The sequence below is a fragment of the Linepithema humile genome, chromosome 1, assembly GCF_040581485.1.
Source record: "Linepithema humile isolate Giens D197 chromosome 1, Lhum_UNIL_v1.0, whole genome shotgun sequence".
NCBI classification, from domain to species: domain Eukaryota; kingdom Metazoa; phylum Arthropoda; class Insecta; order Hymenoptera; family Formicidae; genus Linepithema; species Linepithema humile.
In genome coordinates this window covers 27,489,048-27,506,802 of record NC_090128.1, presented here as the reverse complement: position 1 = coordinate 27,506,802, position 17,755 = coordinate 27,489,048, and the positions used below count along the sequence as shown (strand labels likewise).

The following is a 17,755-nucleotide window of genomic DNA, read 5'->3' as shown; positions in this document are numbered from 1 at the left end:
AAAACAATAGCATAAAGCAATGAAATTTTACATTAAATAACTTACGCAAAGTTCTTTTCTATTTAAAATATAATTTATTTACGACACGATGAGCATAGCTCGTTTGTTTTATTATTCCAAATTTAAGTTAAAAAAATTTATCAAATCATGATAACAATTTATCGAAATGACAAGCTCTTTCACTTTATTTATGCAATTATAAACAAAAATAATCAATCTTTAGAACATTAAACGACACGACTTCTCCGAAATTGCTTTCAAAAGAGTGATTAGCATGTTTCGCCGAACGAAATTTAAATAATTTAAAAGGGAAATATTTGTGTCAGCGCTTGAAAACGCGCAACTACGGCACTGCTTGTTTGCGCGGCTACCAACCGCTCCTACGTTCGGCGCCGCGTCAGTACATGTGGCCTCACCGCAGCGTGCGGATTACCTCTCCTCGAAGGTACGCATCTCGATCCTGTGTATCACAGCCCTGACAGCTCTCGCTCTCGTTCCTTTTCATTAACTCGCAATAATCACATTCCGCTGTGTTACAGGCGATTCTGAAAAGTTCTCACCGCTTACCACGAGAAATCATCTTTGCTCCGAAAATTCGAATCAAAGGCGAGGATCAGTCAGGATCATGCCAGCGGACGCCGAGCTCAGCAGCCTACTCAGCAGACGGCAAAGGATCAACGATGAACTCGAAGAGGGCAAAGAGGTGAAGAAGCAATATAAGTTTGTGAACGTTTACACAGAATTCCATGAGCTGTCGCGCCGCGAAATCAAGCAGTACGAGCAGACCTTCAACAGGTGAGTACTTTTTGTCACATCTCATTCGTACGTGATCGAAAAACATTAACATGTGAACATCATGATTAACCGGCGATGACAACATATTTAAGTCTTGAGTCAACATATTTAAGTCTAACAGCTGAATGCTTCATATTCTTAATTTTATTAGTTTAAAATGTGATTAAAAATATTTAGAGTCGAAGGAATTTGTTGTTAAGGTTATATGTTTGTTATTTTTTTTATTAATAATATAAATACTTGATTAAAATTAATGATTTTGAGTAAATAATTTGGATCAAAATAGTAATCAATTTTCTTATATATTATCAAAAGATGTTAATGACAACACATCAATAAATAATTATAAATATAAAACCAATGATAATTGCTAATGGCTAAAACATTTAAGCTTGTTTTTTTATTAAAGAAAAAGTAAATTTTTTTTTGTGATACGAAAGACTTTCGTGTTCGTTTAAACGTGTCTGCGACAGTTAAGTGTTCGTTCTATACATAGTATTATCAACTTAATAAGCGCATTCTGTCTAGCAGTTTATTTTTACGAGTCAGCTTATAATATACACACACGTGTAATCAGATGGAGATAAATGTTCCTTCATGGCGTGAAGTTTATCGTTATTGAAACGGAACACACGTCATTAATGGCAAACACTTTCGAATCATTGATCGCGTGTGATTGTGAGCAAACTTATTCCATATTGATATCATTGAAATACCATTTACTAGCAATTGCTTTCAACGTTTCACACAATTAATCACTTTCTCCCAGGAAATTCCTTTAAATATAATGTAAGACGTAAATTCTTACAACGTAAAGGAACAGTATGAGAATATTCATTTTAAATATCTCTATTTATATATTTTTTATAAATATTTATTTTTACATTGTTTTATACACATATGTATACATATTTTTTATTTAGCATAACATGTACTTTATAATCATTTTTATTTAATCCACTTTAGATCAATTATTCGCGACATTTCTCTCAGAATAGAATTCTATGTGGTTATAATTTTATATAATACAGGAAATATATTTGAAACATCAGAATACAAAATATATAATGATGATATGTATTTTTTACGTATTCCAATTCTTCGCACGCTTTCTATTACATACAACTATAAATAGATTTTTATATCGAGTTTTTATTTCGAAATTTATAGATATAGTCCATTTATAATACAGGTACCATTCGAGTGAAAAAATAATGAAAGAAACGTAATTAGCATCACAGGAATCTTTTTTTGCCGGTTCGATCAAGCTTAAAATATTTCAGATTCTCCGTGCGCCGATTTGTGCAACCGTGCGTTAAGCAGCACGCGATATTATTGCATCAACAAGCATTGTTATCTACGGATTTCTCTTGTGTGGAATGCCTTCATTAGAGCCTTTTTCGCGAGTTCTCAGTCTGAAATAGAAGAATCCTCTCACGCGAGATTTCCTAAGCTAAGCCGAGAACGTCCCGCTGCGCGCTATCATCGCCACTTGATCGTCATATCACGCGAGTCCCCTGTCTAATGATAACGAATTTCATTACGAAATCTACAGGCTTGCTTATATCACATGAGAATTGCAACAAAATTGTAAGCATATCGCATTACAAGTCAGATAGTTGGACATTAAATTCTAATATTCACTGCAATTTCCGTGCGTTCGTCTCTTGCTTAAAATCACATTATTTTCACAAGATAATTTACAAAGAAAAAGAATTTTCCGTCATTCGTCTTCGCCTTTGTATATAGTATTTTCGAAGGTACCTGTGCACCCGCAGGCAACCATTCTGCTTCTCCGACTCCGTTGTCAAACCTGCTACCAGGTGACTTCGAAATACCTGTCTACTCTGAGACACAAAGGGTGTAGGTACCGAGGATTGTAGCAAGGGGGGGGGGAAGGCACGGCAGGAGGCCCGCAGGGACCCCGAGGTCGTCTGCCCTCTCCGGGCAGCTTGCGTTTCTTCTGTCGAAGAAATGCACGTCACGAATCTCTCGGCGGTTCGCGGTTTCGTAATGACCGAGCGTGCGATTCTCGTAGTCTTCGCGATTTTCTCCTTTCTCGGCGTACCTTCGTTGGAAAATACGTCTTCGTGTACTCCGTTAATCAATCTTATGCGTTGCAGCCAGCATCAATTGCAGACAATAAATCTCTGAACGTCGTTCTTTGTTACGAGATCGTTCAGGAATCTGGAAATTGAAAATGCGACAAAAACAACTAATTTAAGAACCGAGATAACAAAATTAAATTCGTGGAAAAAATAAAAAGTGTATTCTGTAGAAGATTAGATTTTTCAGAAATCTCAGTAGAGACTTAAAAAGCGACCCTGACCTTTTTCCTTGAAGACCGAGCATGAAACGTTCAAATCCGGTGTTATCTCGAGGCAAGAAACGCAGACATTTCGGAGGAAATATGTCGCCGCACTCCTACGATTTATCGAGGCCCGAGGTTGCAAAGATAACCGGTTTCGCGGCGAAAAGACAAGGACGACTTCTTTGACCAGAGCGCGACATAAACGCGCAACAATTATCGGTCCTTCCGGATGACGTATCGCAGGATACCATACGCACGTGCGTGCTGCAGGCGACAGAACTCTCGTGCCGCTGTCGAGAGGCTTTTACTTCACGGGTATTTAAACGGAAAGGAAAAGTTAATTCTCTATCGATCGTAATATTTAAGAACCGAGTCGATTGCATTTATGAAATATAATAAAACGTTACGTAAAGTGCAGAATAAAGTGAGAAACATTAAACGCGTTAAGATATCGTGTAGCAAAAGTTGCAAGTAGCAAGTATCACTTGAGTGATTATTGCTTTTAAAATCAGAATAAGTCTCATTTAATATCCATGACTTTTCGATTAAATATTATTCGATTTAATATTAATATTTGTTATTTTATATATAATAGCAAACATTACTAATGTAATTCAATCAGACGCAATAAAAGTTATCAATTTTCTCGTCGTACTTTATCGGTGATCCGATACGGAGGTATCATATCTTCTCGTTTCCCAAACAGAGTCGAGAAAAACAAAAATAATTTGTTTCTAAATCGGTAACGTGATATATTTATCAGTCGAACATTATATCGTTGACCGAGCTAAATAAAACATCTCACTGTGGTTTTAGTTCGATGACACGTGATAGCACTTGGGTCACCGCGGATGCATTCACGTAGGATGCAGTTGTTATCTATCTAACATTTCCTGTGCCGACCGGAATCGAAAGCGGCCCGTCGGGTTTGTCATTCTCGACGCAGTCTCCTGCAGGATTTACAGGAAGCTCTTTCGAGGGCCCGAAATCAGACCCCCTAATTGACCCTCCGACAGTCGTAAACAGAAGAACTCGCATCAACTTAAATCCCGTAACTAATTTAAAGAGCTCGAAAGTTAGCGGGACATCCGCTGTCCCAATCGATTGCCCCTTTTATTCTGTGCTATTATCGAATTTAGCACCGGATTTGTTAATTTAATATTATAATGCGCATTTGATAATTTTTGAACGAACTACAAAACTCGCCAAAGAGACAAATGTATAGTCCTTATCGAGAAATTCCTATCAATGTATGCCGCAAATCGCGCGAGGTCGAGAGTCGCAATTTCTACGACTCGATTGAATGCACGCTTAACTTTCCCCCGTCGCAATGATACTACTGCGAGATGTGATCGATTCGCCTTTAAACGTATAAACGTGAGGCGACGACCTTAACCCTTTCACTGCTAAAGTAGGTGAATGCATATATGCATTCGAGATGGATAGTCTTAATCGATAACTCCACGCGGAACGTAACGAATGCTTTAAGAAAGGAAAATGTGAAAATGTTTTATTCGATTTCCGAAAGAAATATTATTTTAAAATGTCGAAACTTTCGCAATTTGTCTGGAGTATTTTTACAAGGAATATTTTTATGCCGATTCGAACTATTTGAAGAAATAACTGAAGAGAAGTATTTTCATAAGAAATATTATAATTTTAACGCTTCTGTCTTCCTTCTGATTTTTCTATCGATCCTTTTCGAGGAAGGAAAAATCCCTGGACGCCCCCGTTGCTTTGGCATGACAAACCGTTATTCCTCGTGGTCGTCAAAGAAATCGCGCGTTCCGAATATATAAACGGTATAAGAATTTATTCTGCGACTCGGCTCGCAATGATGGAAGGTATTCGGTATTCCTAGCAGCAGCACCGCTAGACATTTTAAATAATGTTTCGTTGAAGGCATAACATTTCACGGACAACGCTTTATCCCCGTTTAGGAAATACTTCCACGGCTCACAATACAATTTCCCTAGCTTCGAAGAATTCTAATACACTCTGTGTAGTCTTTTCTCGCAATCTTACATATTAAGTCAGTCGCTGTGTCTCTAGTAGAGGAAAAATGTTAATTGACCATTAAAATGTATAAATTCTCACGAGGAAAACTCGACGTTTCTTTAATGAAACGGGACAATAACTCTTACTTTTATAATAAAACAGTGATTATATCACCCGCTACAGTGAATAAAAGAAATATTAATTAACCATAAAAATCAGGCTTTCAAGATAAATACAGAACATTTATTTAATCCCGATATTTTATTGCTCAACCGAGGCAGACTTTACTTCGCGTATCAAAACAACATTTATTGTTTGCAATCTCATGGCAACAGTTAATAAAAAAACATTCAACTCAGAAGGAAGAATAAACGTAGAAACTCGGAAAATTACAGCTGCACGTCATGGATCATAAATCTTTTATAAAACTTTTTCTCGCAGTGTGAGAAAAAGCACGCTTACCGTCCTCGTCCTCGTCTTCAGCGCGCCGTCAATTCGTCGCAGTGACGTCTTTCGTTGCTCAGGACCATTCCTGTCGTATCGATCTCGGAAAATAAGGGTACAGGACCAGAGCGGGCATATCGCGTGTCACCTTGACCCGATTTCCTCTGGACTACTCTTGGAAAACGAATCGCAAAGTGTTCGACGTCGAACCGGTCCGAAGCGGAACGATCACGATCTCGCGATAAAGCCAGAAACGCACCGGCGTCGTTATGTCGCGCTAATTATATATCGCGCTATCACTTTGTAGCGATTAATAAATGAAAAGGCGGAGCCGGAGAAGCACCTGGTTATCCAGCGTTATCAACTTATCGGGGAATATAAATTCTTTTAAGCATCAATTTGTAATCCGCAAAAATTCACGAGTAATACACTTCTTCCGCTGTTAAATAATAATAAACATTGAAAAGTATTTTTATCTTTTTAATATTGGAGCTTTAACAATTATAGTTTACTTTCGTAAAATCTCGGCCTCGAAATCAGTAAATTTGTTAAAATTGGCATTTATCTGCCACACTAGATATACAATTTTTAATTATGCTTGTACAAAATCAATCCAAATCTAGGCCACATTCAACGTGTTAACGATCGCGTTGCATTTGCGTGGGCGCCACGGCACAATCCGCGTTGATTGGAGCGTTTCACTTGCTCGATTAAAAGTGTCCAACAAACGATCCCGACAAAGCCGTACGCGGTGAATCGCGGCAACAAAGGCATCGAGTCATTCATAAAGTGATGTAACAATGACATTCACAATCGAAAATAAATGCATGATATTTTCAGTATTCATTTGCAAATGTAATTACGCAGTAGTATTTATGAATCTTCCTATTTTTCTAATTATCTGAAGAATTGCTCAACACCGTATCGATTTTCGATATTGATCGACAGATGTAATATATATATAGGTCATCAGAAAGAATTTATTAATTAAAAGAAGAGATAACATTATTGATCAAGCGCTAGTTTTAATACTTCACCGACGTATTTATCGCTCTTATCTTTCTCCATTTGTCACTCGTATTGATTTTCGCTTAACTAAGCTTATAAGCGTGACCCCGACCTTCACCATTCTCCCCTCTCACTCCGCGAAATCTCTCTAAACTTCGAGGGAGAAAGCAAGAAAGAGAAAGAGGGTGAAAAAAGCAATCGTATTACTTGTTGATATCAAGTACTTATAAAAAAAGAATAGAGAAAGCGGAGAATAATTTTAGTTAAATCATCATTACACATATTTCTCGTCCAGCCGGTGTCAAATAAGTTTGATATTTGCTTAACTCTCTTCGATAAATTTGAAAATCAGGAAATGAGAAATACTTTGATTTGTTTCAACATTTTTCAGTCTAATATCGACAACGAAGGACCAAATTATACACTTATTTGTTTGATACGGAATTTGTTTCAACATTTTTCAGTTTAATATCGATAATGAAGGATGAAATTATACACTTGTTTGTTTGTTATGGAATTTGTTTCAACATTTTTCAGTCTAATATCGACAACGAAGGACCAAATTATACTCTAACATCGAAATACATTGTTACAGCATTGTTAGTAAAATTTTATTCTACGCCAGCACGAAGAATGTGTTGATTCATAGGGCTAATGAACAAGAGAAATTTTTGTTCGTGCTTAATTGCCTAAAACAAAACAAGATCCAGGCAAATATTGACCTTCCCAGCGGAATATAATTACAATTTCTTTTGATTGAAAGGATTTACCGTCCAGACACCTTCCCACCTACATCGCTTCAATTTCCGGTACCTCGCAGTAACGTCGTTAACTAATGCGGAAGCAATTTCTTTTAACGCCGTGCTCTTCTACACTCTAACGATCTTTGGTCGAAAATACCGGCGAAATGGCGGAAGAATTGTTTAATTAATGTCTTAATTAGGATTATAACAGAAGTGCAGAAATATTCCCGAGTCGAAATTTAGCACCTATATTGAACCTTAATCTTTTATTTTGAGGTAGGCATAAGAGAGTCAAAGTAGATGTTATGCATTGTATCGTATGTATATAATAGCACCTACTTTGGCGCTACAATATGTCCGAAATTTCCTTTTTTCCTGCTAAAGCTTCAAAGTAGGGTTTAGTTAAAACCCTCCGTTGACCCGCTTTAGACCCTGAAAATATATAGATTCCTTTTTGCCAGCACTACTTTTATGATATTATCAAGAAATTCTAATGATTGCAAATGTTCACAATAAAGAAAAATACTAACTATAATTTTGATTAACGATAATTTTTAATAGCATACAATTTAAAAATATCATTAATCAATACCATTTAGTTGAATTTTATTATCTTTTGAAAATTTGTAATTATTAGAAATTTCTTGATAATATCAAAATATAATATCAAAATTCAACTATTGAGTATTAATTTCTAATATTTTTAAAAATTCTATGTTATTAAAAATTATCATCAATTAAAATTATATAGTTAGTAATTTTTTTTATTATTGTGAAGATTTTTGCAATCATTAGAATTTCTTGATAATATCATAAAACTAGTGCTGAAAATCCATATACCTTTGTGATTATATTAAAAATATTAAATTAAGATATTAAATATAAAATAAGATACTAAAAACATTACATAATATTTATTGAATTAAATATTATTTATTAAGTATATGTAATACATATAGTTAAGAGTATATTATTAAGCATAGTTAACATGCGTTAAAACAAGTTCAGACAGAAATATTTATACAGAAAAAGGTCCAAATTAAGACTGAAACGTTTGATAATATTGTATCACTTAATAAAGCAATAATCAAAATACAACCATATTATGCATATTGCTCGTATAGTTTTTCATTCTTATTTGAATTTTAACGAGTACATCTAAAATAGTTAACATTTAATAAAAAAATTAATTAAAAAAAATTTTTTTGCGCTGAATCTTTTTCAGATATCATATCACTATTTTGAAGAAGGAAACGGAAAGGTATCAATATTAATAAAAGTTGGAAATGCAACGAATTAAATATTTTTCTTTATGATTAAACATTATAATAACTTTTATAGGTCGAATTTATCTAGTATATATATATATACTAGATAAAAGTTCGAGGTTTAATGGAGGAGTTCTCGCAGTAATACAATCTATTTTGTGAGGCTCTATAGGTTTAAAGTAGTATTTCAACATCAAATTATAGGAGATCAAGTTTTAAAAGAGGAGTTCTTGGTTCTAATTCCGTAAAAATAGGTTCATATAGGCTGTATGAGCATTAAAAGAGACGCTAAATTTCGACTCGGGTTTACGTTCATCGAAACTAATGCGCGTTAAATGAACCGTCAATTTAAACTGCAAAAAGAAAATGTGAACTTTGATAATGATATTCCACATGCTGAAGTGTGATTAAAGTTTAAATGTTACTCTCTTCCTTCCTCTTTTAGGAAAGCAATGTCGATCTTTATCAGCTCGTTAATCGCGATAGTTAAAAAGACCGGTTTACAAGTGGTCTTTAACCTGGAATAGTTACATCAACGGTAATACATATAGGCCGGTTATATAATATAACATAATTGTTCTTTATCAATTTATGACGTCACGATGTATGATAAAATCGACAAACACACACACACATACAGCGTTTGGTTATAATATATTCCATATATTATTTCAATTTTCGCAAATCATATGCAACCTTATATTATTTTTGAACTAAAATTAAATATTTAACTGATTAAATAATTTAATATATGATACAAGAATAATGAAGTTATTTGTTGATAATTACAAATTTGTTAATAATTTAAAATAATATTTAAATTGCCTGAAAATAAGATTTATATTGTTTATTTGTATTTTAATTCTTATTTGACAAACACACACCTTAATTGTATGATTAACGAACAATTCAATTTGATATGCTTTGCGAAATTAATGAAATAGACGCATAAGACGAGGTATGGTAAAAAGCACAATTGTGCCCTGATATTCTCCATCCCTTTTGCGGCAAGTTGCGATTTCACGAGTTTCCGGTCGTGGGTGAACAAGATTGACATCCTGTCGAGAGACTCGTTTAAATTTGAATATCATCAATCGTTCTCACGTTTTCCCCCGATCGTTTTCACTCTCTACGTGTCTATAAGTCGCTTCCCAATAATTTACAGATTGAGCGATACGAAGATTTAAGAGTATTCTTACACTTCCTTTCTTCTACAAATTTCTCGCTAAATTAAAATCTTCTTTTATGCTCAGAATTTTTATCAACATTTTGCGAAACAATTATGATTTTTAAATAATTTTTAAAATTTATAAGATTTTGTATTTGAAAAAATATAAATTTTAATAATTTTATATAACTATGAAAGATTAGTTAATATTTTAATTATACTGAAACGTATATTATTCTGCTAATTAATGTCATGCTTGTGTTGGAATACTTGAATAATTAATTAATTATGCTAACAACATAAATTTATATATTATGTCGCATATTTATTAATTTGACAATTAATTTGATAAATAATTTGATTATTTCAATAAAATATCGATTTTATCTTATCGTGCATACGTCAGAGCGCTGTATATAGTATAGAATGCCTTCCGTAAGTTGCATATAAAACTGCATGGCTCGATGTTTTTAACAACAAGCATTGACGTGATTCATTTAACCTTTACACGCGCCCACATTTTTTCACGGAAAGCGAGAGAGCGAAATTAATAATGCCAAGCGATTATCCCGATGATCGTCCGGCCAAAAGCATCGTTAAAGTAAATCATTTCCGCATTTTGCATCACTTACGACGGCATCGTGCAATAAAACTTCAACAATGATGCCCTCGCGCGATTATTCCGCGCAAATTTTTACGACGCGATGTTCGTAGCTGCGTAAGTCTCAGTTGCAGAAAGTTTGAGAAAAAAATTGCGAGTCGGACTGACAGTTGAATCCGCAATGCTAAAGTTATTCATACAGAAGATGTAAATTTTTTTACAGATCAAAATCTTGGTCAATTTATTTTGTCCGCTTTCTACGCGAAAGACGTTCCAGTTATTAAATGCTCTACCTTTTATATTGCGGCCAACGAGACGCCGGTCTCGTAATAAATGCGAAGAAAGTCGCGAATGTTAATGACGGCCGAGTTAAAACAATCTCTGTTGCGACTTTGATTACGGGAACTGTAACTGTTGTTTATCCGTGAAAATAAATTTAATTAATTCCCCGAATTAAAATCATTATTTAAATTAAATTCATTAATTTTTTAAAATTGTATTTATTTTTTTTTGTAAGGCAACATTCAACCTGCGTATAAGATAAATCAAAATAAAGAATGGCAACAGACGTCATTGCATTCTAAACGCATTTGAAATTTTAACGAATGCAGCTAATCGTAAGAGAAAATGCAATTAGCACAGCTTTACTAAATTTTTTTTAGCTTTATACATTTATAATTACGTCACATTTTTCCGAATCTTACCAGACAAAATTGCAATTTATAGCTCTATTAAAATTGTAATTTAATATATAGTTTAGTTTTAGCGATTGCTAGTGATACTATATTATTTACTACATTGCATCAACTTGAACCCACATCATGACAAGCACTTATTACTTATTGTGCAGAATCATCAAGTTACAAAGATGCAGCGAATTTCGTTAAAACTTGTGCCATTTTCCGTCTCATCGTAACAGTTTCCTTGAGTTGCAAAATAGATAGACTTCCGTAAACAGTCTGCAACGCGAGGCGGTCGAAGAAATCTCTACCAACTTTTCCGGCGAATTCATTTGATAATCAGTACTCGTTCGCCACTAATGATGTTGTCCCGAATTTCCTTCTTTTTTTCCTTATGACTTCATGCAACCGCAATCAGTGATTAGATTGCATGTGCGCTATTCTGATTAACTAGAAGTTACGGCCTGCAACGAGTTTAGCTGGGCGTCTCATTGACTAGCATCATCACGGTAATTTATTGGCGGGTGAATCGCTTAAAAATCCCACTTCAAGTAGCGAAAGGAGGTCGTGGAAAAATTTGCCAGTCAGCAGAATAGATTACTCACACTTTATATTAATTCACATATGCCTACTGCATCTCAAATTAATAATTTTACTCTCAAGAAATTTTTAGTTCCAAATACTGCGACAATTATGTGCGCGGAGAGTTCAGCTTTAAAAAAATATTCTATTGAAATATAAACTCATACTGGAATTGAATAAAGAATAATTTAATTGCAGAAAGCTTTTGTTTTATCAAATTTCAATTTTATTAACAATTCACTCGTGTTTAAATGAAAAATGTTTCTAGGGCATTTGAGATAGAAAAAAATGTGCAATAAAATTTTGAATTAATTGTCAATATTTGTTGCAGATTCGATGATGGACACGACGGCTATCTCGATCTCTCCGAACTGAAACGAATGATGGAGGTTTTGGGCGCACCACAAACACATCTTGGACTCAAGGCGATGATCCAAGAGGTCGACGAGGACGGCGACGGCCGCATATCTTTCCGTGAGGTTGGTTTATTTTTACGAGCTCCGGGAGATTACTGATATCCCGAATTAAACAGTACAAATGAACTTTTTAATGCAATAATAATACAAGTTATTATTATTGTTTCGAGAAACGAGAAAAACATGTATAAAATCGGATAATATAAAATACAAATAATTTATTAATAGATTAAAATTAATTGTCTATGACAGAATAAATATTGATTAATTTTTACCAATTATTATTTTATTTATATCATAGTTTGATGATGAATTTTTTAATGCATTTTTAAGAGGATATTAATAATATTCGAAAATGTATTTTACTGTAGACAAATATGTTGAAATGGTTTGAAAATGATTTCTGTAAAGTTGAAAAAATTATGAATTTTATTTTTTTTAATTTAAAAAATGGAGAGCCAACTTCACAGAGACTTAAAAATGCATTGCGTTAGTTAGCGTATTTCGTGTTATCGACTTCGAATGGTTGGTGTAAACACAACCGTTAATTTCTATGGCCACCCTGATCAGCATAGTGCCTCTTGCAACTCTGCCTACGGTCGTTAAAAGTATTGAACCGAAATAGATTTCACTGTGTGAGCATTTCTGTGCGGAACTGCGGAGCTACCGAGAAACGCGTGGATATTGCATAATTCCAAGAAGTATCATAATTAAAACATAGTACCTTCTCTAATGTCAGTAACTCATTTTACTAAAAATTCACAGAAAATTTATTTTATATTTTAAAGAATTATTGTTTTTACTTTTAAATCTCTCTACACGTTATTCATTCTTAGAGAAGATTTACAATATTTAATAATTTTATAAAAAAGACTCAAAATTATGTCTCTGTAAAATTTTTTGTTTTTCCTCATATTTTGACTCTCTCTCGTTTTCTTTCTTTTATAAAACATTAAATAATACCTATAATTTTTACTTACAGACTTATTTGTCAATACGCACATGTGATACTTTATTCGTAAAAATAGTAGACCCCATGCAATGTTTAACATACGTCTCACTCGCCGGGTATGCGATCCAGTTTATTTTCCAAGCTGTGCGTCAGAGAATGTGTGAAGTAGTTCTATTTCGGTCGTCTACATGACGGAGTATTTTAAAAATTGCCAAAAAGAGAGATTACTCCCGCTACAAAATATATGTGAAAATTTTCCTATTAAAAACAAACAAAAAATTTATAATTTAAAAAATTGGTCATATCGCAATACGTCTCATAAATGGAAAGTATGCATTTGCACAAGAAAGTTTAATCAGTCTGCCAATATTGTCAACATTTTGCTTACTGAATAGTACGAATGTGTATCATTATAACGATTATTTCTTTTCTTACAACATCCAAAAGTGTATCAAAAATATAAAAAGTGAAAAAAAGAAATACCAAACCGATTCTGGCAACGACGATTGCATACGGGATCAATTGCGTCTAGCCGATGATTTTGTAACACGCCCGCAGAATACCGGAGCGTGTGAAACATCAGAAACTTTCGCTGTTAACGCAAGCCCGCGTGCAGCTCGATGTAACACGCGTAAAGCCGCGATACGCACTCGCGAGGAAAATCGCCGCGTATTAGCATCACGTACATACTGCTCAAAAGAGAGTTGAACTTAATACGAAATGCACGCTCGGACAATCGGACGTGACATTCCGTATTTCGCAAACAAAGCCGGCACGCGAATCGATTCGAATACGCGATGTATTGCCCACGCGATTTGTCCCGCTTGTCGATCGCCGCTGTGATTCATTGCACGATACTCGAGCAATTTGCCCGGCTTACTCACCTTCCTCTTACTCATCGCGGTATGAATTACCGTAAAACGATCGTGACACGTATTCCTCCTTTTCGGCACGCGTTGCATTCATCAAATGTCGCAGTCTTTTATATTTTCAATGCGTTAATTTTTTTCAATCTTTTATTTTTTTTATTTTTATTTCTTGCTTCTAACATATTGATTATGAAAAATGTTTAATTGAAGAAAAAACAAATTTTAGTGTCAAACTGTAAAAGCACAAAGTAATAATTAACCCAGTCTTTTTCTAGGTTTTTTGTAAATGTAGGATGAAAAATTTGTGTATTTTGCGCGAAAATTTATTTTGTACAAATTATTGTATATTTATTAGGTCCTTGAATAAGTTCTCGCTGTTTCTTAAAAGATGGCGTAGCGGCACTCTGTGCATGGAATTTCGTACGGAAACGCATCAGCTAAGTAGTACTATATGTAACCTCAAATTCTAGTAGATACAGTTTACCACAGTGTCAACCACGTGTTTAATTACCTATTGCGAAAATGTCTACTTTTGTGCCAAATAAAGTGTTTTTGCGGGGAATTTTATTGCACTGCTTTATTCAAAAGAAATCTGCAGCTGAAGCACACAGAATTCTTGTTGAAACATATGGTGACAATGCTCTGTCGAATACGACATGCAGAGACTGGTTTAGGCGCTTTAAAAATAATGACTTTGACCTTGAAGATAAAGAACGTTCTGGAGCACCGACAAAGTTTGAAGACGAAGAATTGGAGGCATTGCTTGATCTAGATCCATGTCAGACGCTAGTAGAGCTCGGGAAAACATTGCAAGTAGATGCGTCAACAGTTTCAAAACGTTTAAAAGCGTTAGGAATGATCCAAAAGTCATTTTGTTACATGACAATGCTCGACCACATGTGGCAAAACCAGTCAAAACTTACCTGGAAACGCTTCAATGGGAAGTTCTACCTCACCCGCCGTATTCACCGGACATAGCCCCCTCGGATTACCACTTGTTTCGGTCGATGGCGCATGGTTTGAGCGAGCAGCGCTTCCATTCTTTCGAAGAAACCGAAAAATGGGTCGATTCATGGATTGCGTCAAAAGATAAATCGTTTTTTCGACGGGGGATTCAATTACTGCCAGAAAGATGGGAGAAAGTGGTCTCTAATGATGGACAATACTTTGAGTAAAGTTATTGTAAGCCTTATATTTTAAATTAATGTTTTTTTTTAACAAAAAAAACAGCGAGAACTTATTCAAGGTCCTAATATATAAAAAGTATCTGAAGAATTATAGTACAATCAAAACGTGATTCTTCGTGATAGTCTCGAGAAAGGATCCGATCCTTCGAAGTATGTATCATAAACTTTGATTTATGTTCAATGCATGGTTACATCTTGTTACAGTTTTTGCTGATTTATCGGAAAGCGCGCGCTGGTGAGTTAGAACAAGATTCCGGATTAAGCCAACTGGCTAGACTCACCGAAGTTGATGTCGACGAAGTCGGCGTTACAGGAGCTAAAAACTTCTTCGAAGCTAAGGTATATTTCCAATCTTTTTATTGTCATAAAATATTTTTTAGATCGTAAAGTTCTTTTTAAAAAATTAATAGTTTAAGATTTTTTCTTATTTGATTCTCTATCGGATTTTTTCAAATTGCTTATTACTTACAATTAGGTATACCATGTCAGAGTAAATTATATTGTATTTTACATGACTGTATATTATATGTATATTTAATATAAATTGTAATATTACTCATCGCTATCAAAGAATTCTAACTCTTTCATAGCGATACGAGAAAGAGATACAACTTCTTATCAAATCTTGTTCAGTGTGTTTCCACACAATCGTGTAACATACACATTTCCTAGTCGTATACGGTCGTAAATGACACATGAGGTAGGCCCAGAAAGTTAATTCAGCGTGTCGTACGAGCTGAAAAAAATATACGCGCGAAAGCGTAACCCGAACGGGTCGTATTTCGCACGCGCTCCGATTAGCACTTCTTTTTCACAGATCGAGCAACTCCGAAAGTCTTCAAAATTCGAAGACGAGATTCGCATGGAACAGGAGGAACGAAAGCGAGAGGAGGAAGAAAAAGCAGCGCGGCGGGAGCAATTCCGACAGAAAGCTGCGATCTTCGGCAAATAATTGATGAGCGAAAATAGTCGGCTCGACGACTTGTGTTGTTAGAATGCGTTAGACAGATTGCCTTGGATTGTTTAAGTTTATTTCCGATGCTCGTAGCCGTCGCGATATCGACGTCGCCAACGAACGGCTCTATAAAGCATTAAATGCGTTCCAAAGCGTTGTGAAATCGTGACTCGATCGCGACGGCAATTGTTAGGAGAATTCGAAGCGAGGATTGAAACCGCGACATAATTTTCAATTGAGTTCAATTTTCTGTATCTATTAGCGCTCGCAGGAAACATTTTACTCCGATCGTTTTGTTTTCTTTTTTATTCAATATAAATGGATTACTTATATACGTCAAAACCTGAACTCAAAAAATTATAACGATTTTGGTCTTTGATTTGAAGACTGTTGAATTTTTGTAGTATGCGTATTTTGGATGTAATGAATGCTTAAATTTTGTCTTCGAAGCGAAATAAGTTATAATAGCGACAATGATAATTTGATTACAATCTTTATTATATATTTGACGACACTAACGTTTGAAATACGCTATTACAAAGAGTCTGTAGTTAATGTTTATATAATCGTATTCCTGTAGATAAATCGGAGATTTTGAAAAGTTGTTGATATATCTATTGACTGGCACACACATATCTATCCTATAGAAATATTTTAAGAGCTGTCATAGAGTTTTTATTTTATAACAAAGATTTGCATAGTCAGAATTTGCGCAAATTATTACAGATATTTTATAATAGCGATTTTAATAATGTATGTATTGTAATATAAAATAGTCAATGATACAAAAGTTAAAAAGTAAAATATTGATTGCACAAAAGTTGTTAAATATATAAATGTTGATGCACAAGAATACAAATAGTATAATTATTATGAAAATACTGATGAAAATATCGCATTATTTAACTTGCATTTTATCAGTTTTCTTTCAGATGACATTTCTTATTCCCGTCCTTATTGTCTGAATATATAATGATTAGAGAGACAAAATTCACATAAACATCTATATTAGATGATTCAAGAAAATTGCCTTAAAGACTTTCGAGTCTCCGATAGTGTAAGATTTATCGGCGCGTGTACCTTAATTTTTAGGACAACTATTTTATAAGATTTTATTTTCTTCAAATAGAACTCTGTCGCGTGTGTGCAGATGTGGTTGTATATGTATGTATGAATGTGTGTATGCTAAATCACAAACATGTTTATTTAGTTATTAAATTGATATATTGTAAAATTACTTGCAACACGCAGGGATTTAGTGAACGACAGAATTATTACCATTATTATGTTGATTTACATCGACTCATCGTTCTGATAAGTGCTTCATTAGACTGATAAAAAGAATAGTAATAATTTAGAAACTATTAGAATTAATAAAAACTGTTTTGTATCCCTGCATTTTATGCGAAAAGATTATAAATATGTTCACCAAAATTTTATAATGGTTATATATATAATTTCCTACAAATATATGCTATTCCTTTAAATCTTTTTCTTTGAATTTTATTCAAGATATAAATAAATATTTTAAACAAATAATAGATAATGTATAAAACATACAAAACTTTAGTAATTTTATTGAATATTTTCCTATCCTTTATATCTATCACAAGAAGCTTTAATTTCTTTGTATTCATAAATGTATTCTACTGTAATAATATTTTTACATAATATGTTTTTATAGTATTTTTGGGAAAATTGTATACATTTAGAAAATCTCAAATATCTAATGCAAAAAATACGTCTGTGTAAACTACAGATTATAAATAACTTTTGTT

General features: G+C 34.0%; 1 protein-coding gene across 1 annotated transcript; it reads left to right on the top strand.

Moving 5' to 3' along the window:
- Positions 1–324: 324 nt before the first annotated feature.
- Positions 325–17,411, top strand: Swip-1 (EF-hand domain-containing protein D2 homolog Swip-1). The gene is made up of 5 exons (XM_012371682.2): positions 325–445; positions 540–795; positions 11,930–12,077; positions 15,227–15,361; positions 15,840–17,411. The coding sequence occupies exons 2-5, from the start codon at positions 626–628 to the stop codon at positions 15,972–15,974; spliced, it is 588 nt and encodes a 195-aa protein (XP_012227105.1). The 5' UTR covers positions 325–445; positions 540–625; the 3' UTR covers positions 15,975–17,411.
- Positions 17,412–17,755: the final 344 nt, after the last annotated feature.